At 38.0% G+C, this 26,418-nt stretch overlaps 1 protein-coding gene across 4 annotated transcripts in view; it reads left to right on the top strand.

Moving 5' to 3' along the window:
- The window catches only part of LOC111875016, a 40,336-nt gene that overhangs the window by 10,049 nt on the left and 3,869 nt on the right, over nucleotides 1–26,418 (top strand). For all 4 annotated transcript variants that reach the window (XM_023871016.2, XM_023871017.2, XM_023871018.2 and 1 more), the window contains 10 exons: nucleotides 1,027–1,165; nucleotides 5,910–6,181; nucleotides 8,610–8,726; nucleotides 11,572–11,839; nucleotides 14,203–14,519; nucleotides 15,977–16,153; nucleotides 17,889–18,043; nucleotides 19,612–19,912; nucleotides 21,839–22,027; nucleotides 23,508–23,698. In XM_023871016.2, the coding sequence (XP_023726784.1) occupies nucleotides 1,027–1,165; nucleotides 5,910–6,181; nucleotides 8,610–8,726; nucleotides 11,572–11,839; nucleotides 14,203–14,519; nucleotides 15,977–16,153; nucleotides 17,889–18,043; nucleotides 19,612–19,912; nucleotides 21,839–22,027; nucleotides 23,508–23,698 (2,126 nt within the window). The remainder of the gene's footprint in view (nucleotides 1–1,026; nucleotides 1,166–5,909; nucleotides 6,182–8,609; nucleotides 8,727–11,571; nucleotides 11,840–14,202; nucleotides 14,520–15,976; nucleotides 16,154–17,888; nucleotides 18,044–19,611; nucleotides 19,913–21,838; nucleotides 22,028–23,507; nucleotides 23,699–26,418) is intronic.

Here is a 26,418-nt window from a genome sequence, read left to right as displayed (position 1 = left end):
ACAACGCGCTATCTGTGAAGAGGTATTTGGCAAAAAACAACATTCCAGTGATGGAACATCCACCGTATTCTCCGGACCTAGCACCGTGCGACTTTTTTCTCTTCCCAAAAATCAAGTCTGCGCTGAAAGGGACCAGGTTCGAGTCCGTGGATGCAGTGAAAGCAAAAGCGACGCAACTCTTGAAGAGCATAACACAAGATGACCTGCAGCACTGCTTCCAACAGTGGAAAATTCGCATGGAGCGGTGTAGGGATCGGGGAGGGGACTACATTGAAGGGGATAACATTTCGACTGTCTGATTTTTTTTTAATAAAGGGTTAGAGCATGAATCCGGTTTCTTTATTGCCACACCTTGTATATCCCAAGATCCTCCTTTCAAATATACTAAACAGTCTTTCATCCGATCTTGACAGTTGCCAGGTCTCAGAGGCATAAGATAGCACTGATCTTGTAAGTACTTTATACATCATAGTTTTGGTTTTCCTGGGTATTAATTGGAATTTCAGGTGTTTCCTCTGAGACCCAGAGATGGTGTAGACACTTTGCTCCTGTATCTACTAAATTCAGGTGGGTAGTGAAGAGAAAATGAGTGAGGCTAGGATCAAACATTGTGGTTGCATAGGTTGGGTGTCATTCTTGGTCTGCAGGCCAGCTAATGTGACTGTGATTTTTCTCACTTTTCTCAGTCTCAGGAAGATTCTTGGATAGTATCTGAAAGAAGGCTTTGGCACTCCCAGATTATACCCTCATTCATCATTCACTGTGATTCTCTTGTTCGATTGCATATAACCTATGTAGTAGGAAACATTAGTAATTAAAACTAAGGAACAGTGGCAGTAAACATTAGCACTAATTTGAATGAGTGGTTCAGACGTTGTTATGGGGTTTGAAGAAGAATGAATGAACATGGTGATTTTAAATGGCATGTTGTCCTGTGGAAAATGAAGATGTAATGAAATTCAGATTTGTATTATACTAACTGCTCTACAGTCTTGTAGGACTGAGTCTTACATTGCAACTTTGTAGATGATAGTTGGACTCCAGGCAGAGACTCTTGATGTTCTGAAGAATGTTCTGCAGAAAGGAGAAGTGAACTGGAGACTTTCCTTGATGTGTATATCCACATACGTGAAATTTGTTCCAGAAGGTGGCAGACATATGAAGGGCAAGTATTTGTCTTGAGGAGAACTGTAGATTAACATCACAGATGTTGGAGTATTAATGTTTTCATTCTTGAAGGAAAGTGTTGGTAATGTAAGTGCCAAACAGAAAATGTAGAACAAAGAAGGAAACATGGCAGAGGTTCACAAAGACAAATTACCCAATATTGTAACCGTGAAAATGTGAAAAAATATTGTAACCCATTGATCTGTCATAGTGGTAACTTGCATTTTTGAAGTATTATTTTTAATCCTGACTAAAAACTGTACCATCTTCAGACATGAACAACTCATTTTATTGACAGAACGCTGAATCAACTATCATATGCCCGGTCTGTCAGTATGATATAAATTTATACCAAAAATATATGTAAAACATACTGTGATTTGGAGTATATATACAATGGGGTACTCAAAAGAAACCGAACTAATTTTTTTGTGGGCAGAGCTTTTGTAGTACCGCGTTTTGCCGCTATGAGCGCATTTAGCTAACATTCCTGAGTCGATAAGTCGACTACCGTTGCTTCAGAAGGTAAGGACTAGTTTCGGCAGAGTTTACAGTGACAACTGTTTTGTGTGATCGTCGTTTTTGCAATGGCTGATTTTCGTGAACAGCGTGCGGTGGTGAAATTCTGCTTTTTGTTCGGGAAAAGTGGAACAGAAACTCTTGAAATGTTAAAAACGGCGTACAAGGACGATGCTATGGGGAAAACTCAAGTGTTTGAGTGGTTTTCCCATTTAAAAAATGGTGAAATGTCAATTGATGACAAACCTCGTTCTGGTCATCCTTCCACGGCCCGAACACATGAAAATGTTGAAAAAATTCGTGAAATCATCAAGGAAGATCGACAACAGACCATTGAAGAAATTGTGGAGCTGTCGGGAGTGACTTGGAGCTCAGTTCAGCGAATTTTGACAAGATTTTGGAATGAAAAGGGTGGCTGCGAAATTCATGCCACGACTGCTGACTGCTGAACAAAAACAAGGTCGCGTGGAAGCATGCTGTGCTTTGAAAGAAGAGTCCCGAAATGATCAAAACTTTTTTTTGTTTCCTCGAATGAAAAGAGACATGAAAGGAAAGCGTTTTGCTGATGTTGCTGAGGTGAAGGAAAAAATGACGGAGGCGCTGTCAAGCATCTCAAAAGATGAATTTAGACAATGTTTTGAAAAATGGAATAAAAGACTAGACAAGTGTATTAGTGTAAGTGGAGAGTACTTTGAAGGGGATTGAAAATTTGTGCTTAAAACTTGAATAAATAAGTTTAAAAAAAAATAAGTTTGGTTTCTTTTGGGTACCCCCCGTGTATATATATATATATGTTCCAGGCATGATCTTTATGATTTTGTATACAATAATAACCTTGATGTTCATTTATTTAAAATGTGGTTTTTAGATAAAATCCTGTGTTGCAAAGCAAAAGACATTACAGATACTATACTTCATGAAGGCATAAATTGTTTCCCTTCTGTTCTGTTACAATGTTAAATGGGTCCCTTGTCACCACCGGATGGCATGCCCTCAGGTTGTAGATGGAGGAGACAGCTTCCAGATATGGGGGGTAGCTACAATTATATTGAAGAAGCAGTCACAGGCAGCCAACAGGGGGTAGTCCTCCAGCTTGGAGTTTGGGTGTGGGGCTAACAATTCCTTGCTGTAAAAAATAAGCTTCTTATGAAATGTCACAAAGGGCCTCAGATTTGGGCAGATTCTTTAGATAAACCCGAGGAGAATATTTGGAACAAAGAAGGATGAAGTGATACAGGGGGTCGGAGAAAAGACATGATGAGGAGCTTCATAACTTGTACTCCTCACCAAGTATAATTAGAATGATGAAGTCAAGAAGGATAAAATGGGCAAGGCATGTACCATGAATGTGGGAGAAGAGGAATGCTTGTAGGATATTGGTGGGAAAGCCGTAAGGAAAGAGACCACTAGGAAGACCAAGACCTTAAACCAAGACATAGGTGGGCGGATAATATTAAAATGAGTCTTAAAGAGATGGGATGGGGTGCTATAGACTGGATTGCTCTTGTGAACATGGTAATACACCTTCAGGTTCCATAAAATGTTGAGAAATTCTTGAGTAGCTGCACAACTGGCAGTTTAACAAAAAGAGCTCAGTTCCAGGGATTTAACTGGTTTTATTCTGTTAAATAGACACTGTGTCAAAAAATATTTCAAACAGAAGTAGAGTGTAAGGAAATTTAACCAATCATCATGGGTTAGTGAGTTCATTTTCATTTTTCATTTATTCTTTAAATTCACTAAATTCTTTTTGGTGAAGTCTAGGATGTTGAACAAGTCACAATGAAATCAAAACATACACAAGAACAGTTCATAAAATAGAACTCAGTCACATACAGAGCAGTCATAAAACGAAATTATACATAGTGATAATCAAACCACAAAAAAGTGGAAATTGTTCAAGTTAAAATTGATTAAATTACAACTCGTAAAAGCTTACACAACACAAACATAACATATACATTTCACAAGATATAAATATTAAAATATACTAAAAGTTCAATTAATTAATTCAAACATAAAATATGTTAACTACATATATCATTTTCATTCATTCATTTGCATGTTGATAATATTCATTCATAGAATAAAAGGAATGATAATACAAAAACCTCTTTAGTGCTGATTTAAAACTTTTCTCCTCATTAACTAACATTTTTATTGACTGAGGGAGAGAATTAAATACTTTTATACTTGTTATATAGGGTCCCTTTTTATATTTTGTCAGATTCACGGCAGGCATATGTACTACTCTGTCCAAAATGTATCCGACCTTGGGCCGGGAAAAAAAGTTCTGTATCTGGGTGGTTACAGTACCTAATCACCTTCAAAGTAGGCCCCTTGTGATTCCACACACTTAGCCCAGCAGCCCTTCCATCACTGGAAGCAATTCTGGAAGGCTTCTTTTGGAATGGTGTGCAGCTGCGCCATCGTGTTCTGTATGATGTCCTTGTGGCTGTCAAAACGGCAGCCTTTTAGCGATGTCTTCAATCTCAGAAACAGCCAGAAATCACAAGGAGCCATGTCAGGAGAGTAGGGAGCCTGGCGAACCTGCAGAATGCCATGCTTGGCCAGGAAACCCTGGATCAGGTGTGATGAATGAGCTGGGCCATTGTCATGATGAAGCTGCCAGTTGTGTTTGTCCCACACCTCCAGTCTCTTGTGCCGAACTGTATCACGAAGATGGCGGAGGACTTCTTGGTAGTACTCCTTATTGACAGTCTGGCCTAGTGGTGCGAAACGAGAATGCAACGAACACACGCTACACCACTTCGCTATCTGGCAGCCACAGACGCATCCAGCAGTGTTGCGAGTTAGCAAAAAATCACGCATGCGCATGAAAGTCCCTTCTACCACTACGCTCAGTTTCCCCACCCCTTTGGCCATTACTTACAGTGGAAAAAAATAAAGTCGGATACTTTTTGGACATACGGTATATCTGTGTGAACTCTACTTTTGTATTCATGTATCTCGCCATTAATAAAAAACAAGTTTGTATTATTCATTGTAAATAAAAGTAATGAATCTGTATACTGTGAGTATTGTGTCATGAGTAATACTCATACTTTTTATTCAGGAGGTCTCAGGTTCAGTTGTTGAAAATTTTTACTTTATATAATATATATGAGAAAGTATTGTGATGGTGAAAAAATTAATCTTGAATTTCTGACAGATTTACAAGTTTTCAGCATCCCCTGAATATGAAAAAGCGATTTTTGGAATTATGCTTTTTGTATGTATGTATGTATGTGTGCCTTGCTAGAACCTGAATGGTCAGATGGATTGCATTTATATTCATTATTTAAGAGTTTATCCATAATGGGCTAGTATCCAGTGAATATGAACATTCTAGCTCCACAAATAGGTGCCCTTCAGATGAACTTCATGAAACAAAATTTTTCTCAAACTTGGCTGTAAGAGTTTTGATTAAATTTCAGTAATTTATGGATAATGTCTCCCAAAATAAAATTATATAAGTAGTATTTTGAAGAAAATAAGTGTATGTTGTGTGATAAAGTATGTGAAATGTCTCTTCCCCCCCCCCTTGAGTGAGCATTTCACATCATGCTTTGAATGTGTTGAAATACATGTAGGCCTTGACATAAACTTGTCATAACTTTTGTGTGATTTTAACAATAACTGAAACGGGTTGACAGATTTTACTGAAATTTTGAGATAGTAGAAGAATTGTGTGACACAGCATTCTCCGAATGCATTCCATTAACACACTTAAAAAGTAAAAGTAAAGCTATCCCTATAACAGGCCATGAAGGCCCATAGGGTTGTGAGACATTAAGGGTCCCACATTACCTTGACAGTCGGCTCAAAGATGGCGGTAAGGTTGTCAGCCTTACGCGCCGGCCATGCTTCACTCCCCAGGAAAATTATTTAATTAATTCCTGGTACTCATTTCTGTTAGAGGCTGAGTAAACCCCAGGGCCTAGTGTGGCCGGAAGGATTAGGTCAATTGAAAAAATCCAATGACCTCATCGGGTCTTGAACCCACGACCTTCCGACTTGGAGCATAGTACCTTAACCACTACGCTACCGCATACTCATTAACACACTTAAAGCAAAGAAAACGGGAAGAAATTAGGCAAATATGTAAACTGTGATTTGTCAGTTAATAACTACAATCAGATAATGACAAATGGAACTGAAATTTTAGTAGGAAATAAAACATGAACCCTGTAACTATTTCAGAACTTCCTTCTGTTTTGCAGGGCTCATAGACTGGCTGCTTAACAAAGCATTTTTGAATCATAACTTCAGTCTGCTTGCTGCCGCATTTCTCATAGCAAGGCAGTGCTGTGCAGAGGAGTGTGCTCCCTGGTTCACTTCGTACATGTCTTGGTTTGGGACAACATTTGGCTCTGGATCATCTTGGGCTACTCATACTTCAGCCACTCAACAAACATTCGAGTTTTTTATCAGTTTCCTCACTGACATAGTTCCACATGAGCCACCAACATGTCTCAGAGTTCATATCAATAAGGTGAGTTGTACACATCATATCAATACTGATGCTTACCAAGAGACACATCCTGAACCATTTCAGTCAACTTCATTTCCTTCTAACCTGCTATCTTAAGACCTTTTAAACCGAATAGGTTAGCCTAAAGGAAATGCTGTAGACGTAGACTTGGTTCAAACCTCAGCGAGGACTTTGATTTTCCTGACTGAGGTTTTTCATCGTATTCCTCAACCCCTCCAAACAAATTCTGGGGCAGTATTTTGATTAGTCCACAGCCTCTTTCTTCCAGTTTCTTTCCAATTCATATTAAATCTATCAGCCCCCTCCAATATGGTGCTACATAGTCTCAATGTTGAAATCATTAAATAATGCATGTAAAATGATACCACTTAGGGAAGAATCTTGGAGCCATTATACCCATAAAATAATTACCACATTCACCAAAATTAACCACACTCTCCCAGTGCTACAAGGTGGTTCAAATATGGCCAGGACTGATTTGTGTGTAAACAAGCCACACTGTGTAGCAGCTGTGCAACCTTGAGAGAGTGAAGCCACAACCTCTGCCCCCCTCCTGTTTGGGTTAGAACCTGTTCAGTTCTGCCTGGGAGTTGCTAGAGTGATGAGCAAAGGTACCACGGAGCGTGGAACAACGCATTGTGATCAAATTCCTCGTTGGAGAAAACGTCCCATCCACTGAAATTCACCACAGACTCCAGCAACAGTATGGGGAATAGTGTCTCTCACGGACCCATGTGTTTGAGTGGTGTAAGTGCTTCAGAGAGGGCAGAGAGTGCGTGGAGAATGAACCGCATGATTGTCAGCCATGAACATCTGTCACCGAGCCAAACATTGATCATGCAGACGTGCTTATTCGTGAGAATAGGCACATCACTATCAAGGAACTTGGAGCAATGCTGTCCATCAGTGTTGGTAATGTAGAAGACATCGTGAAATACCACCTGCACTATCGCAAGGTGAATGCACGGTGGGTACCACGCACTTTGATGGATGTGAACAAAATGGTGCACATGCAAGCTGCCAGTCGTCTCCTATAGCAGTTTGAAGACGAAGGGGATGCATTTTTGGAGTCTATAGTGACCATCAATGAAACGTGGGTGCACTACTTCATTCCCGAGTCCCAGCAGTCATCACGTGAGTAGTGGCATACCAGTTCTCCCAAACCTAAGAGAGCACAGAGGAGCCGTTCGGCAGGAAAAATGATGGCAGTGTTCTTCTGGGACTGGCAGGGGGTTATCCATGTAGACTTTCTGACAGATGCCAGAACAGTCAATGCATCTTATTACTCAGACCTCCTGGAACAGACATGAAGCAAAGGATCTGATCCAAGTGGAAGACAGGTGGAAAGCGGGTAGCCTTCATTCAAGACAATGCATGCCCCCATACAGCCAAAATAACAATGGAAACCCTCCAGAAATTGAAGTGGAACCTTCTGACACATCCGCCGTACAGTCCTGATTTGGCCCCAAATGATTTCTACCTGTTCGGAAGGCTCAAATCAGACTTGCAAGGCATGCAGTTTGTGGACAACGATGCCATCATCCAGACTGTTCAGGAGTGGATACGCCGCCATCCACAAGCCTTTTTTGAAAAGGGCATCATGATGCTTCCAGAACGTTGAAAAATGTGTTGACTCCCGAGGGGAGTACATTGAAGAATCAGTCCCAGTCATATTTGAACCACCTTGTACATTACTGTTGATGCTGACTGACTGTTAAAGTTGTTCTAAATATATGTTAGATTTAGATGATCCGCTTATTGCGACAGTTCATCATTTTTGCATTTAAAGTATAGCAGTTCTCATTAATTCCATAATGTGCATACAGTGTATTAAACTATGAACCTTCTATGCTTCTTATATATATTTTAATTTTTGAGTGTCTGTTATCCAGTACTCATTCATCATACAATTTCCCACATGTATAATTACAAATCCAGATACATTCAAATGCCCACTCTTAAATAATATTGGGTGTTTAACATCCTCTTGTTAATAGTACCCTGAATCCATTCTCCAGAATATTTGACTTGTACGTAGATAGTATGTAATACCGATACAAATCATGATTAACATCAGTTTACCTCTTCAGTTAAGGGATATTCTGATTTAATGGTGGTGAACACTTACATTTTGAGAATTTAAATTTAATGTTTCCATTTTTGTCTCTCAATTTCTGTGGTTTTACAGAAAATAAGGTTATATGACTAAATGTCACTTCTGAGAAGAAGACTAAACAACAGTCTCATTTTTACCAATTTTTTACTTAAATTTCTTTTCCATAACATCACAGGTTTATTTCCCCCTTGCAGTAAGACAGAATTACCAGAAAATAAACTGAATTTTTCTGGAAAAACTATACAGTCTCATGTCCAAATAGGTATTAGGTAATGATATTTGACTGAAATATAGTTTTGTTGTTTTTCACAGGCTCCTGCAAGTCCTCAGAGTAGCTTGTTTCTGCTGCGGGATTATGTAACTTTGGCAAAAACTCGACTAAAAGATCTCAATGAAGCACCAGGATTTGGACTGTTGGGGCCTGGATTTGTAAGTGTAATATAAAGTAAAGGTAAAGTTGTCCCTGTGCTTAAACATCTATGATAAAGGCAGATGGCTGAGTGGAGGTAAGGCTCCACACATTCTTAAATTCAGCACTAGCAGAAAGTTTATGGTCACCTTCCTACTCTGACTGCTTTACCCCTAGGGAAGGAGCCCTGGATATATATTGGATAGAATGCAAGGTCAGCTACAGAGAGTCTGGGTGCAGTGGGAAAGGGAAAAAAAGAAAATCTGTCCTTGTCAGAAATCAGACCCCAGTAATCCAACCTGTAACCATCAAGTTACTAACTTGGCTATTGTGGCTGTACAAATTGTGGCAAATATGATACAAAGATACACCAAAAATTTGTTTAATCCCACAGCATTATCTGGTTATTGGTTTAAGAGTTATGAAGTCATTTGAAGTACATCTGGTATATGGTGGCTGAGAGTTTATTCCAAATATTATGATTTATAACAACATAATATGCTATAGGAGATAATACATTATATAAATCTAAAATGTTGTGATGAATATGTGTTATTAAGCTGATACATATACTGGACATGCATTGCCACTTTCTTTTGACTAAAGAGACATAACTTTTCAGAAGCTCACTTCGTTTCGTTTATCAGGTAAATGTATGACACTTACTGTATCAGATCCATTAGATGGAGATAATGTCCCTTCCTGAGGTTAATTCCACCTAATACACCAACGGTGTAGATTTCATACTTTTACCTGAAGATGGAAGCAGAGCTAGTTTCTGAAACTTGTATTTCTTTAACCAAAATGAGACAGCATGTATGTAGCATATATATCAGTTTAATACTTCACTATGATATTTTATATTTTCTGAAACCTGAAATTGTGAGTGAACATAAGTACATATAGGGATACTTGTATATGACCACTCACTCAAAAGTTAACGTTACACTTATGTTAGGAAAAACATTGTCACTGTTAATAGTGATGGAGCAAAGAGCAAACAATAAGCTTGTTTCAAGACAAGAAAAACAACCGCTGAAACTTTCAAGCTGATAAAACAGGCTTATGGTGACAATGCTGTCTTTTGTACACGGGTTTTTGAATGGTATGCAAGATTTCAGGATGGCCATAAAAATCTCAAAGATGAATGCAGTGAATGACCAATGGCCATTTGAACACCTGACATGATAAAATCAGTTTCAGAATTGATTTCAACTGATTGCCAAATGACTCTTTAGATGATGGAAGAGGAGCTCAAAATTAGCACAGAAGCAATTTGCACAATCTTAATGGAAGATCTTGGAAAACAGAAAATCTACACTGTGTTTGTTCTGCACTGTTTGACCAATGAATAGAAGGCTTTCAAAGTGCAAGTTTGTCAAAAGTTTGTTCAGTCTGTGGGTGATGATCAATCCTTGCTTACCTCATTTTTAACAAGTGAGGAGACCTGGTGTTTCCAGTATGATCTCCAAACAAAAAGACAGAGTATGGAATGGAGCTAGCAGAGATCTCCAACCACAAAAAATTTTGATTTCAAAAGTCAAAAAACAAAAAGATGTTAGTCACATTCTTCGAGAATTAGGGAATCATTCACAAAAAATTTGTTCCACCAGGTGAGGCAGTGAATAAGGAATATTATGTGGAAGTACTGTCTCATCTGTTTCAAAGAATTTGTTGGTAAGAACTCGGTTTTCATGAAATTGGAAGCCGGTTCCTCATGCATGACAATGTGAGACCTCACACTACAGCATCAATAAAGCAGTTTTTGGCAAAACAAGGGATTCCGGAACTAAATAACCCCCCATATTCTCCTGATTTATGCCCACCAGACTTTTTCTTATTCCCAAAGTCAAATCCATGTTGATAGGAAGAAGATTTGGAGAGACAGAGGACATTAAAAGAACTGTAACAAAGGAATCGGCATTACATGAAAATGAGTTAAAGTGCTGACAGAAGAGTTTGACATATCAAGGAGATTATTTTGAAGAATATTGAAACATATGTGGTTTTCCTAAAATGTGTGCAGTCCTAGAAGTTAATTGTCTAACCTTGTAATTACATATAATAACTAATTCAGGAATGCAAGAATCTGACAATGGTACTAATAAATAGAAATGAGCTACAAGGTAAGGTAAGGAGAAGATTACATTTTGGAAATACTTGTTATTGTTCAGATTGAAAACTGCTGTTATTCCATCTGTTTTCAAAAATGCTGAAACATGTGAAACACAAAATAACATAAAGAATAAATGTTTAAAAACAGAGTTCTGAATAAAATATTTGTATCTGATAAGGATCAAGTTAGTGAGCAATGTATGATGCTATACAAGAAAGAACTTTTATTTATGCAGCTTACCTAATATTATCAGAATACTGAAATCAAGCAGGCTTAGATGGGCTGGACATGTGGCTAGAATGGGATATGGAATGTTAAGGAGAAAATGGGCAGGTAACATTGAGATGGATCACAGGGAGATAAGGTGCTAGGATGGAGAGTGGAAGGTACCAGCTCAAGATAGGGGTGTTAACAGTGTTTAGCATTCAGATCCCGCTGCTGTAATATCTTTTATTAGTTAGTGCTGTTTATAAAATCATTTCAAGTAACATGAAACCAGTCAGCTCATTAGTAACATCAGTTGCCATACAGACTATATTCATCTAATTTAGTTATGTGTATACAGTTTGTCACTAACTATTAAAATATATGTATGAGAGAGGTACAGAATTAGATGCATGTTTTATCTATTTAACTTCATCCTGTATCCACATCATTATCATTTTTATGAAAATAACAAGCCTTGGTTCTTCTTCTGGGTTACAGCTATAACCCAAAGTGTCTTTAATTGCGTTATTTTCTTGTTTCAGACTACAGAGCAAGACATAGAACATGCACTGAAACACTTCGAAACACACAATGGAGAAGTGGCACAGATAGTGCTGAGTGGAAGCTTATTCCGCCGCCAACATTTTGAGCAAGAGTTTCTTCTCAAGCTGCTCACACCTCGTGTAATCCCAGACACTCCTGATGTTAAAGAGAAATTCATAAAAAGACTTCACAGCATGGGCAAGATTTCTCATTCTTTGTTTTCTAGGTACCAAGATGCATGCTTGGTGGAAGCCAGAATATTTCAGGGTAATAAATTGGTTTTATTCTTATGTTTTTTGTCTTATCAGGGTAACGAATATTTTTAAACAATGATATTTAAACCATGTTCTAGTCGTATGTATAATATACTAATACAAAAGAAGGCTATGCCATAGTTTAGGCAGTTGGTCGCCGGTTTCTTACTGCAGCATTCTGGCTTCAATCCCAGGTTAAGTCATGCGGGATTTATGGTAGACAAAGTGGCACAGGGGCAGGTTTCCTCCAGGTACTTCAGTTTCCCCTGCCAATTCTCATTGAACCAAATGCACCATATTCATCTGTCATCCTGGGTTGGTACAGTAGGCCAAGTAGTGGCTAACATACAAAATGGACTCAGCTCAACCAATTCCTTCATTAATTTGTTAAGCACTATGCCATGAAGACATTCTTAACTTGGGCACTAGATGGAGGTGAATGGTCAGCTTCATGCTTCTGCCACTTTGCCCCAAGGGAAAGAGCCCCTGATACCCATTGGATAGGAGACTGGGTGGGCCCCAGATCTGGTCTGGATGCTATGGAGAAGAGATATCTTGCACTGCCAGAAATCGAACCCAAGCCATTCAGCCTGTATCCTGTCACTATGCCGACTGAGCTATCTGGGGTGTTCACCCCACCCCATGAAACTAAAAATATAAAAGGAACATTAGACATGCTTTTTATGTTACATTAAAAAAATATATAGAATTTTTATACAAATTTTGCTTTTAATATACAATAACTTCTGTTTTAAGTTCCATCAAAGAGCAAAATCTTAGAAGTAAAGCTTTATGATCAACGCGGATGTAAACACTATCTTATAATCTAACTAACTAAATAACTTCATAGAGCTGAGTCCTTGAGAACCCACCAGTCACTCATTTACTCAAGACTTCTTGTGGAACCTGAAGGTTCACTACCATGCTTACAAGAGCCTGCCATTGGTTCCTAACCTGAGCAGATAAATCAGTCCATACCACCTCATCCTGTTTCTCTAGGATTCATTTAAATATTCTTCTACCTACTGGTCTCTTTCCTTCTGGGTTTCCTACCAAAACCCAGTATGCATTCCTCAGTCACCTAAATAAAAATTTTATTCCAAATATTTTAATTGAATCCTTCTGACTGAATATATTTTGGATTGGAAAAGGCTGCCTTTAACTTTTTAATAATATGAGTGCTTTATATAGTATGGTGTAATGGCAATATGACCTAAGTGACTGACCATGGTTTAGGATCTTCGATGAGAAGGTTATATTTATTAACCAGATTAAGAGTGATTCTCTTCTTATTTCATGTAAAAGTTTGTCACTGGTATCACAAAATCCTGTCACAGAATCCTAGTCTAATCACTTATGGGCTGTATGTGTAGCATGCATGGGAACAAGAAACACCTATGCAGAATTTTAGGTTCTCACAGCAGTGGTTACAAAGAGTTCTGTCTTCCGGGATATAACACAGCGTAGTCCACTACAAAGTAATCTGAAGTTTTGGAGGAAAGTATCTCCTCCATCTTCAGGGTTGAAGGTAATGCTAAGCAAGAAACCAGCAGGCAGCAAGCAGAGCTAACCTCTATCACTGGACCGGTTTGAGGTTAGCTCTTTCTGATGGACCTGATGGTGTAAGTGCCTCTCCCCGTTTCACCGGTGGAATGAAACAGATCCAGTTTCTGAAGTGTTATGTTCTTTACAACATTAGGCAGCGGAAAAATTCCCAAAACTCAGTAATCCTGAGCTTTATGCACCATTGTCAGAACCCTTTAGAGTGGACTATAAAGTGATCCCATAATGTGTGTTTCATAATGAAATATTCAACTGATCCTCCATCAGTCATGTACAAAATCCTGTTCTAGAATTTTCATACAGTAATCAATTTGTTATTTCTATAGTTCATTTATATTTATAAATGAACAATAACAGTATAGATTACATATAAAGTAGGAGACGTTGTTATATTTTCATTGGACGTGTCAGTATGTCAGGTTGTACTACAGACCAAAGTTAGCTAAATTCCAAACATTCATGTAGAACCTTGGCAAGGATTTAGCGGTACTTCTCCTAGTACTGTGTACCTTTTTCTGTCCAGCTCTCTCCTTCTCACCAGAATGCAAGGTGAGTGGTCAGCCCTCCACACTTTCATATTTGGAAGATCCTGGGTGCAAATCTTTGCCTGGAAATTGCTTATTTAGATTCTTTCCAGCCAAATTCTGGGATACTACCTTAAAATATACCATGATGACATCCTTCCATGTCCCTTCCATTTCATCAGTCATGATATCCTTATTCAGTGCTGTATAGCCAATGCAGCTGAGAAAGTGTCAGTAACAACACAATCTCTTGTCAGATGTGATATGTAGAAATACTTTTATATTCCAGATGCATTGCTTTCAAATAGTCCTGAGACAATCCCAAACCTTGTTGATGCAAGAGAGAAATTTCAAGAGAGCCTCCAAAACTTACAGGAGTCCATTAAGGCATTATATTATCAGAGGGAGTCAGAAAAAACATGTGACAAGGAAGAAACTTCACATTTGTCACCTTCAATAAATAATGAGTTTGTGAATTTAAGTCATTGTCTTCATGAAATGGTGGGTGGTACAGAGAAGAGAGAATCCTTGGGAAAACATGAACCAGTACCCAGTGCAGATTTTGTCTCTGGTATATTGGACTGCAATACAGAAGAATGGAGTCAGGTGAGATGTCATGTTTTGGAAGGAGTAGCTGTAAAACCTTTCTTTCTCTAGATATGCAGTGACTGAGCAGTTTGGCTCAATCCTGGCTTGTATTCGGGTGGTGCCTGGTTTGAATCTCAGCTGTGGTACCTAGGATTTAATTGTTTTCCTCAAACCCCACAGTTGAATGCCAGGATAATACATTGTGATAGGACATGACCACTTCTACTACAGTTCTTGCAGTTTCACCAGACGTGACCATCCTTGTATCATATGATGCAAAATAACCTTTGCACCTGATACAGTATTGTTACATAACTTACAATCTATCCATCTGTAAGCAGTGTGTCATGTTGCCAAGATGGCAAAGCTTTTACCCTCATATCTTAGATATATAAAAGTATATATGCACTTAAAACGTGTCTTAACTTTCTCAGTGTTAGTCTCTGGAGACCTTAGTTTTCAGACATTCTTGTCAAATGTTCTAGCCATTTCTTTTGATAGTTCATTATTATTTTCTTGATACCTGTTATTCCCACATATCCTCTAATATTTTCATAACATTTATAATCAGTTGTTATGTATCGTATGACCACTATGAGGAAATGTGTTTCTGCCTCCATTTTTCTAATTTATTCCTCTGATAATCACCAACATTCAGATTCATATAAAAGCACAAATGGGGCTGTTACACTGCAGGATTTAGCAATGCTGTGTTAATATGTTACTGACTCCAATTTCATTGTGTCACAAAGACGCAATATGAATCATTAACTGTCGTGAAGTCTAGCACTGCAGATTTTGGAATTGCATGGTGTTATTCAGTACATTTTTTTATATACTGTATATGCACATGGAAACTTGTTTTATATTACTGTGACAGAAATTAAAATTTTTCAGTAACAAAAAATTTGTATTTATGTACGTAATTTATGCACCCTTACTTCTAGACAAGAAGTTCTGAAAAGAAAAATATTTTATCTTTATTTAAAATCAACAAATGCATAATTTTGGCAGAAAATAGAGTTAAAGTAAAATACATTGTGCTGATGCTTCAGTATTCATCAAGAAACTTCATGGTGAAGTCCATTCAACTCTAATAACTTCAATCTGATGTATGAAACTATGCATTACAACTTTCAGCCTTGATATCTGGGCAAAAATTGTGCAAATTGTGTGAGTAAATATATTTCCACTTGTTTAAATGAGGGTTATAATGCTGTGTAGTTCAGAGAAAACCTGACATTTTGGAGGAACATACCACTTCCATCTTCAGGCTCAGAGAGTAAGCCAAGCAAGAAACCAGCAAAGAGCAAATCTGCTTTGTGCTGGTTTCTTGCTAGGCCTTCTCTTTGAGCTTGAAGATAGGGTGATATATTCTTCTGAACTACACAGTGCTACAACCCAGAAGAACATACTCTTCATTGTCACTGTTGTGAGAACCTCAGATCCAACATATTAACACTGTGTATTTACAGATTGTAGACCAGCTCATGGATGTATTTGTGCAGTGTTATTCATCAGTCTCTGGCACGTTAAATCTCATCTGGCCGAACCAATATGTCAGACTCTTTCAACCATTTCGTGTTCTGAAGATAGTTCTGTTTCATAAGTTAGTCAAGTGGTGTATTGATGAAGTTCTTCCAGTGAGTAAGGTTAGTTGTGATGTGACAGGAATTTAATTAGATCATTGCAAAAATTGAGGTGAGATCTTACCTTATTTCAGTATTTAAAACAAAGATTTATCTTGAATAGATATTAAAAAGCAAGTCAGTATTTTTAGATAAGTTAATACCACTTTTCCCATACCAGCTGCAACAGGAGTAAGTTCTTCAGCGATTACATTATCACTGGAGAATGACATAACAGAAATAAGTATTGCAGATAATCAATAGAGTATGATCTTGAAGCTTAATAAAGTCAAATGCAAGGAAAGGGAACACTAGGCAAAATATGAATATTATAGTAGTAACTGCCCCTCATAGACATGATCTGCAGGAGACATCATGTGTGAATAAAGAGGTGGAGGTGTTCAACAGGAAGTTACATAAAATAATAAAGACTGTGGACAATGTGGATTTTCTTCAGACTAAATTGAACAAGAATGACTCTACACATCATGGATTGCAACTTAACCTTTAACGTCTGAAGTGCCCCGTTTGTGCCAGTGCTGAGTATAGTCGTCGTGGCCAAAGTACCCTGCAGGCCACGAATAAACACGGAAATACTAGGAATCTTCTTTCACAAGATAGACAGGCGGCACAGGATAAGCCACCTCCAAGAATAACATAGGAGAATTGACATGAACCTATATAGTTTATAAATTTTAAGCTTAAACTAGAAAGTTTTTAAAAAACTTCAAAAAGTTTTAACACCAGGAAGGCCGCTGTGAATGAGAGAGGTTGAACATTGCATACATTGTGCATTTCAAACATTATATGTGTATGTATATAATTAACATCTATTGTAATAGTAGTTTCCGAAAAAGTATTGATGCCTTCTGAGGATGATCCGTAGGGATCGAAACATGAAAGGGTGATGAGTCTTCAAATGATAAAACTTAAATAGTCACATTAGACGGTCTTATTTTTGTCTTTGTAATTGTTAGTGTGACGGACCAGAATGAAACAAATCAAATTCACTGAATAAATACTATACTACTATACATGATCATGTCCAGGTAGAAGCTAGAGATCTTGATCAGGTGCACTTTCCATACATATATTGTTACGTTAACTGTCACCACAACAAAGTGATTTATAATCAGTCAGTATTTTATATGCTAAATGCATGACTTGCATGAATTATCCTCACAGTGTGCATCCAGTTGCATGTCCCAAACATATATAGTTAGGTTAACTGTCACCATAACAGAGTGATTTATAATGAACCAAAAAAAATATTGATTGATTATAAATCACTTTGTTGTGGCAGCGGTTAACCTAATTATATACGTTTAGGACAGGCAACAGGATGCTCACTGTGAAGACAGCACTTACTTTGTCACCATGGTGAATATGAAATGTACTGGAAAGTTCCCAGACTAGTTAAAAAAAGAAATGGTGGCTTAACGTACTCAATTTTAGCTGCCATCTCCTACAAAAGTCTCCTTGGGAATGTATATCAAAATTAATTTTACCCAAAACTCTTGATGTAGAATACTAACACCAAATTTAACCAAAATCTATTCAGTTAATCCAAAGAAGAAACAGCCAGATACAATGTCTGCTGTATTTATGTACAGGTTTTATGCACCCTTTGTAGAGGGTGAATAATTACTACATTACTTGTGAAGTGAGTGAGTCCCTTCTTGAAGTCTCAAGATAGTGGGAGCGACTCTACCGTAATGAAGTGCTGTCTTTATAGTGACATAATACCTATACATTACAGCTGAAGGCGGCTGCTGCACTGCTTCATAGCATTGAGTTCTTGGGCAGTACAGTGTTCCCAGATGTCAGACATGGTGACCAGGACATTACTTTTGCAAGTTACATAGCAGAGTGTTTGCCCTTACAGAATGCATCTCAGATGAGTAAGTGCTTCAGGTGGGTGTTCCTGTAGATTCCAGCTGTGGTAGTTATGTGTAATACATTAACATGAATTGCTGATGAAAGGATACAAAGTAAAGCTGTATACAATGAAATCCAGAGAACCTAAATTATAGACTTTGTGTATGTTACAAAAAGAGAACTGTGGTCAGAGAAGTGGTATATTATTGATGTAAATGTTACGTTTTCTCTCTATTATTGTCCTTGTTGTTGTTGTTGTTGTTGTTGTTGTTGTTATTATTATTATTATTATTATTATTTATAAGTGAATAGAAACATTTGGGGTTGGAGGTAGTCCAAACTTCTTTCATACAAATTGCCTTCTAATATAATCACAATTATTCTGATTTTTTAAATATTATTAGTTTCCCTGTGTGTTTCTTTAGCCAGACAGGAAGGCTGAAGTTCACAGCTATGTCTTTTTTCACTCTCAGGGAATTATGACTAAATTAAAAGTGAGAGAGAGTCACATTCATTCATTCCATGTATGACAAAATTGAGAACAAAACAGTTCTAGTGCATTTGATATGACCTTTCAACTCAGTGTTGTGATTATTGCTTGAATTGTGGTTAATGTATACAAAAGTTTATTAACTAAACTTTTTTTTTTTCGCATTCAAAGAGCAACAGCAAGTTGGTTCATATCCTATCTAAAAGACTGAAATAAAATCATTAGATTTAATATAAAATATCTACTCAAACTGGGGAACAGTAAAGCATGGAATTCCCCAGGGGTCAATTCTAGGGCCTTTTATTTTCCTAATCTGTATAAATGACTTCCCTCCTACCCTAAAAACCTCATCAATACACATATTATTTCTTGATGATGCTAGTGTCATAATTTCTAGTAAAAATTTAGGTGATTTCTGCATATTGTCAAACAAAGTTCTCTTTCAAGTGAGTAAATGGTTTTCTGCAATCAAGCTGTCCCTGCATTAAAAATTATAACAAAAAACTAATCACAGTAATCATTAAACATTGGCTGTAATGATAAATAGTATATAGATGAGGCAGTAAACACAAAATTCCTTGGTTTACAAACTGATAATCATTCAAGCAGGAAAACCCATATCAATCAGTTGGTTTCAAAGCTAAGTGGAGCACGTTATGTGGTTAGATCTGTGCTGCATATCAGCAATACTGACACCCTCAAATCAACTTATTTAGCTTATTTGCACTCTTTAATGAAATATGGAATACTTTTCTGGGGTAATTCATCGGACAGCAAAAGGTATTTACATTGCAAAAGAAAACTGTTAGGCTTGATGGGTGTGAAATCCCGTAATTCTTGTAGAGGCTAGAGTACTAACTAACTCTTCCATGTAAATTTTCATTAATAAACTTCATTACAAATAATTAAGAACATTTTCAGACCAATACAGATGTACACAGTGTTGATGCAAGACACAAGCACTATCTCCATAAACCAACTGCTAACCTCTCATGCTTTGAAGGACCCCCCCTCCAGTGATATCATTCAATCTCTGATGACAGAACAAGCGTTCCAGATGCTAAATCTGTCACATAAAAATTGAAATTACATGTTTTGCTGTTGCTGATTACAGGTTTGCAGTAGAGTATATGTCTTATGCTGAAAGTCACCTCTTGAATTTGAAGACGTCTCCTGAGATTCACACATGTCCATCCTTAAAATCAAGCAGCAATTGTATGACAGAAAATCCATTTAGAAAGTCACCATTACTTGCAGAAGAATTGACTACCGTGCCAGTTGCTCTTGCCAGGAAATACCTTTATCTTTATGAGAGATATGCCTTTGCTGATAGAGACCAGATGATGGGCACAGAAATGTACCAACCAGATGCAACCAACCCTTGGCTTTGGGCTCCCATCTTAGCTCAGGCTAAGGTAACTGTCAGTATCTTACAATTTTCTGCAGCTTATATGCCATTTGCATTATAATTATGTTGGACATTATTCATTATCTGAAGCAGAGAGGAAGAGAGAACAGAAGCTATTAAATTGAGAAGGAGGGGAGAAAGAGAGAAATAATGAACTATGGCTAACATAATGTAGAGTCACAGACCTTAACTGAATCATAACACAGTAAACTCCTAGTTATCCAGCATGTATGGGAATGGGGTGTGCTGGTTGCATGGGAAACAATTTTACAGAAACCCGAATGTCTCATGATTTTTGTCCTTTTCCAATCATTATACATATTGAAATTTTCTATTTCAAAGTCAAAATGACACATTCTCACTTTAGCTCTTGTGTAGGAGTCTTCTTAAGTGCTGTAGCAGATTAATGGGTCAAAATATTTTGGCTATACTGTAATGTCACCTACATCAGGGAGGATGATGGACAGCACTGTTAGTGGTGGCTGGGAGAAGTACAGTTTGGCAGGTGAACATATGGGTATGCAACTTTGCTTTTGAAATAACTTTATAAAAGTCAATACAAGTTGTATGATGTTGTTCATGCCTCTTTCTGTGATGCATCCAGCAGTAGAAATAGTCTGTGTTACATAAGGCCTGAAGCTTTTTGGACCTATCAGCTGCATCAAAGCTGAGTTGAAAAACCAATGTTCTGGAGACATGTTCTGTTTCCATTGTCAGGATCAATGTGGAAAATGATCATAAAGGACTGATAGAAATACATGTATAGATGCACATGCAGTGCTTGTGTGCATACACACTCATTCTCACTCTCTTTCTCAGTCATATATTTTGTAAAGTAAGAGGTAAAGTTGATCCTGTGCCTAACTAATTAAGCACAACACCATGAAGGTGTATGGGGGATTGGATGTATAGATCAACATTTTCTTGGCCTCTGCACTAGTTGGAGGTGAGTGATCAGCTTCACGCTCCTGCTACTTTACCCCCAGGGAAAGAGCCCCTGGTACCCATTGGATAGGAGGCTAGATGGGCCCCAGAGCCAGTCTGGACGACATGGAGAAGAGACGATTCTTGACCCTACCAGGACTCAAAATCCAATCCCTCAGTCACCCAGCCCATAGCCAGTTGTTATACTGACTGTGCTGTCAGGCTCCTGACTAGACAGGGGGTTTAGATCGATAATTGGATTTGTTGAATGCTTATAACTACAGATAATTATAATGCTCATTAATTTACACATGCTACATATTCTTTTTATGAAATGTTGGTAACTATGTATCAGACAACACAACTTCACATCTCAGAAGACTATGATCTTAATAGCCACCACCATAAGAATGTCAGATCTTCCATAGTTATCCTCTATGGGGGAGAAGCTCTACACTATATCACTTGAATATTATTTCATTTTTTTAGGCTTATTTGTTTGTTATGAAACATGTTATCTCAAAATTAGAATACCTGAGGTTTAATCTTTTAAAGCTCTAAAATGCATTATGCTGATCTAGAGTGTTTTTGGTATTTTTTTAAATGAAATTGATTCTGATATTACTTGACAAGCCGGGATAGCATAGTTGGTATAGCAACTGGCTGTGGGCTGAATGACTGAGGAGTTGGAGTTCAAGTCCTGGTAAGGTCAAGAATTTTCTCTTTTCCACGTTTTCCAGACCAGCTGTGGTGTCCACCAAACCTCCTATCCAGTGGGTACTGGGCACTCTTTTCCTGGGGATAAAACAGCCAGGTCCTGAAGCTGACCACTCACCTCCAACTAGTGCCAAGGTGAAGAAAATGTGGATCTATACATCTACTCCCCCATATGTCTTCATGGTATAGTGCTTAATTAGTTAAGCACACAGACAACTTTACTTTGACCTTTTACCAATATTACTTGTTACTGATTATAATGTAATTATTATGATTAATGTAATTTTTGCAGATGTCCTGTTGTGTCTGGTTTAAGCAGGAAGCAAATGTCAACACTTATGAAGACTTCCTGGTCTCAAGACATGAGTATCTACTCAACAGACTTACCAATAGTGCTACATTTGATTCTTCTAACATCAGTCAATTGGCATCTGAAATTCTTCTCACTTTGCACGCTATGGACTGCACTCAAGATACTAATGTAAGATCTATAGTATCTTCTTTGAGCAGTATTCTGGAGAGCAGGTGAAGGAAGTGAGCATGTCAGGTCTTTAGAGATCAAGATTTTTGAGTCCTAGGCTAGTTTTCTTAGATGTGAAATGAAATCACATCAAATAAAGAAAATAGATACACCTCTTACTTACATATTTTATGTATATGTGGTTTTCATTCTTAGGAACATTATGTGTCCCATCTCCATATATGTCAGTTTATTCTACACTGTGTACCTCTTCCATATTTTGGAGAGTGCAAATTTTGATCCCCATGTGCGGGCTTACATGTGTCAATAAGAGACCATAATATACTGTAGCATGCACAGCCATTGCTATACAATGGGTGGATCTACCAGGTCTGTTTCTGGCCAATGGCTTGGTAAACATGTTCCAACAGCAACAGACATGAACACAACAATAGAACAGCAACAGAGGAACAGTGTTCCCTGTGGTCCATGCCCCGGCCGTTGCTATGCAAAAGTGTGATAAACACATCTCTGTGGGAATGAATCTAGACACAACAACAGAAGAACTGTGTTTTCTATGTGGTCCATGCAGAGATGTTATAAGCAAGGGACAAGGCTAGAGCTTAGTCAGTTCTGTATGGGAGTCTGTGAATTACACCCCAGATATTACACATAAAGTCTTATCTTCACATCTGCACTCTTGCAACTAACTTCTTACCTACATTGTACTGCACGTCACTCTCAACTCTTTTCCATTATGGCTTCTGAGCTGCAGCCACTCACTCTTCCAGCTTACTGCTCCAGCTTTGGAGCTTTGGAGTTCTGCTCACTTATGAAGACACAGCATGGACACATCACAGAAAACACATGTCATATGATGGCTACCCAGCCAGTCCATTGGTAGGCTGGCTGCTGTATACAGAAAACACACATCACGTGACAGCTACCCTCTGTTGCAGTGATGTCATTACACCTGTGGGGAAGCATGTTTACTGAGCTGTTGCGTAGAAATGGGTTGCATAACCCCATTGTTCTGTTGTTTCATGTGCCTATCACAGGTTGTTTATCAAGCTGTTGCCTGACAGTGTGTCGACATGTCACAGTATATACACTATGCTGATAACTCCTGAAATTTATTTTCATATTTCGTACACATATTTTTAAACAATCTGAAGAAAATTGTAAGTAATTCACACAATTTTTAGAACACTTGAATTTAATAAAATCAGGATTGTCCCAAGCAAAGTTATGCACAAGGAACCAAGTGCCTTATTGACATTCATGCTAGTGGCCAGTGTCCCAGAAATCTCATTAGTGACAGGATGAAAAGTTCCTTGAACCCAAAATGACCTAAGGGGTGTAACTGAAAGTATTGTAGAGAAAGGTTTTCTTTTGTTCGCAATTGTACATAAAGTTTAATCACTTGATCTTTGTGATACAGTGGCTGTGATAACTGTATGTTAAATGATGTCATACATTCCTGTTTCATATCTGTCCACAGAGAAATACTGCTGATTGTAAGTCATATCAGTCATGGCAGAGCTTCCACAGGGATATGACACAAGCATTGTCAACTTTGATAGAAACTTACCCTCTAGTGGGAGATGCTGGCTCTCAGCCTTGGTTGCTTAATGAGTGGCTGACTCTAGATGGGAAGACCCATACTGCTGTCTGTGATAAGAACTTCATGAGGTAACTTGTCTGTTACTTAATCGAAATGCAATGACAACAGCAATCATGATGCGGAGAATGAAACTGTGAGGAGATAACATTGCATACAGGAACTATATTTATCACAGTTCACTGCTTGACATTTAAATGCCAGTTTATTTCAATTCATTTCATTTATTCACCTTCCATAAATCCTGTCGAGAATACATTCTCATGCAGATGTGGAGATCGTCCTAGTTACAGTCACAACTAAGAATTACAGTTGTTATCCAATAGCATACACATTTGTAATAAATTACTGATAAACATATACAATGTGTGGGCCAAGTGGCTGTGGTTATAATATTATATTTAAGCATCCTGTTGCACTCTTCACGATAAATGATACAAACTCCATCTTAAGTACAAACAATATATATTTATATGTCTTTGATCTTGTTCTTTCTACACTACATGTTTCGGCCTCTATCGGCCATCATCAGGTGTATACTCTTAACGTTTCTGCCACACTGAACCCAGTCTAAAACTTAACATTTAAAAACACAATGTCACATTCTTCGTATTATCAACATCTACATCGTTGATATGTGTCTGGTATGTAGATTATGTTGCACACGTCAAACCCGATATTCTTGTAGTAGCACTCTAAAAATCTTTAGTTATGATGTTATATTTCAGCTTCCTGTTACACTCACACAATATATATGGATAAATACCGTCTTAAGTGCAACAAATTTTATTGTAGTTTTTACTTCTTTTCCTCCTCCACACTACATTTTAAATTTTAACAAGCAGTGTAACAGCTACGTGAGTGATACACACCTGATGATGGCCATTTAGGGCCGAAACATGTAGTAAATTCTCTAAATTTTAAATTTAAAATTTAGAGAAAATTTTAAAAGGTTTAAAAACATCATAACTAAAGATTTTTAGAGTGCTACTACAAGAATATCGGGTTTGACGTGTGCAACATAATCCACATACCAGACACATATCAACGATGTAGATGTTGATAATACGAAGAATGTGACATTGTGTTTTTAAATGTTAAGTTTTAGACTGGGTTCAGTGTGGCAGAAACGTTAAGAGTATACACCTGATGATGGCCGATAGAGGCCGAAACATGTAGTGTAGAAAGAACAAGATCAAAGACATATAAATATATATTGTTTACACTTAAGACGGAGTTTGTATCATTTATCGGGCTGTGGTTATATCAAGAGCAACACGTTTCCAGTTGCAGATAGTCAAGAATTTTCCAGCCTTTTATGAAACACAAACATTTGTTACTGTGTTGGGCTCTTTCTACTTGGCTGTAATGCCACATAGTCCTTTAAAAATCAGCTGATATTTCAGAGGAACATGTTACCTCGATCATCAGGGTCAAAGAATAAGCCAAGCAATGAACCAGCTTTCTACCTGCTTCATGCTGTTTTCTTGCTTAGCTTAATATTTGAGCTTGAAGATGGAGGCAACATATACCTCCAAAACAGTGTTTAACTTTTTTAATGGACTATGTAGTGTTACATAACTTGTGCTCTTCTCCAAGTATAATTAGAATGATCAAGTCGAGGAGGATGAGGTGGGCAGGTCATGTAGCACGAATGGGGGCGACGAGGAATGCGTATAGGATATTGGTGGGAAAGCCAGAAGGAAAGAGACCACAGGGAAGACCAAGGCGCAGGTGGGTGGACAATATTAGAATGGATCTTAGAGAGGTAGGATGGGATGCTATGGATTGGATAGATCTGGCTCAGGATAGGGACCAGTGGATGGCTCTTGTGAACATGGTGATGAACCTTCAGGTTCCATGAAATGCTGGGAAATTCTTGAGTAGCTGCAGAATTGGCGGCTCCTCAAGAAGGGCTCAGCTCCATGAGTAAGTAAGTAAGTATGTGAAGTTACATCCCAGAAAAGAAACCTCTTTGTAACCACCATTATGAGAGCTTCACATCCTGTGTTTTTATTACTGTGTTCTCAAGATCCTGCTACTGGATCATATCCTGAGCTAGATGAATTCAGTCCACATCCTGATACCTAATTTCTTTAAAATCGTTGGAATATTATCCTCCTATCTACAGAATGGTGGCTGAAGAGGTCTCTTCTAGTTTCCTAACATTCTGTGTGCATTTCTTAACCATCCCATATATGCTACACATCCCACCTAACTCATCCGCTTCAATTTTATCACCCTAAATAATATTTGATGAGAACAAATTTTGAAACTTTTCACTGTGCAGTTTTGTGCAGCTTCCTGTTTCCTCTCTCTTAGGTTCAGATATTCTCTGTACTACTCTGTTGTCGAACTCCCTCAATTTATGCTCTTTCCTTCAGGTGAGAGACCAAACCTCATATCCATACAGACAATAGGTAAAACTATATCTATGTCTGCATTTTCATTTCCTTTCCATTACCATTAAAATTTTCTTAATAGGATAGTACGAGGGGGGACCCAAAAATAACCGGAAACGACCTGTTGCGCGCGCATGCTTTGTAGTTACGAGTTGTGCTGCTAGGTGGTGTTAGCTGGGGGTCTCCTGCGACTGTTAGTGAGCTGGCGTCAGTCTGAGTTAAGTGGTTTGTCTGTGGTGCTCTGTTGTGTGTGTTCCTGTTTCAACCCTTTGGCGATTAGTGAGATGGCCGACCAGAAGGAACAAATCTTTTAAGAAATTCTGGATCGTTCTGCACTTCACTCTTCAAGTCGCGGCAAACATTCACGCGGTTTTCTCTTTGGTCATCTC

The sequence above is a fragment of the Cryptotermes secundus genome, unplaced genomic scaffold (assembly GCF_002891405.2).
Source record: "Cryptotermes secundus unplaced genomic scaffold, Csec_1.0 scaffold973, whole genome shotgun sequence".
NCBI classification, from domain to species: domain Eukaryota; kingdom Metazoa; phylum Arthropoda; class Insecta; order Blattodea; family Kalotermitidae; genus Cryptotermes; species Cryptotermes secundus.
Note: the sequence above shows the minus strand (reverse complement) of the source record. Positions and strands in the feature narration are given on the sequence as shown.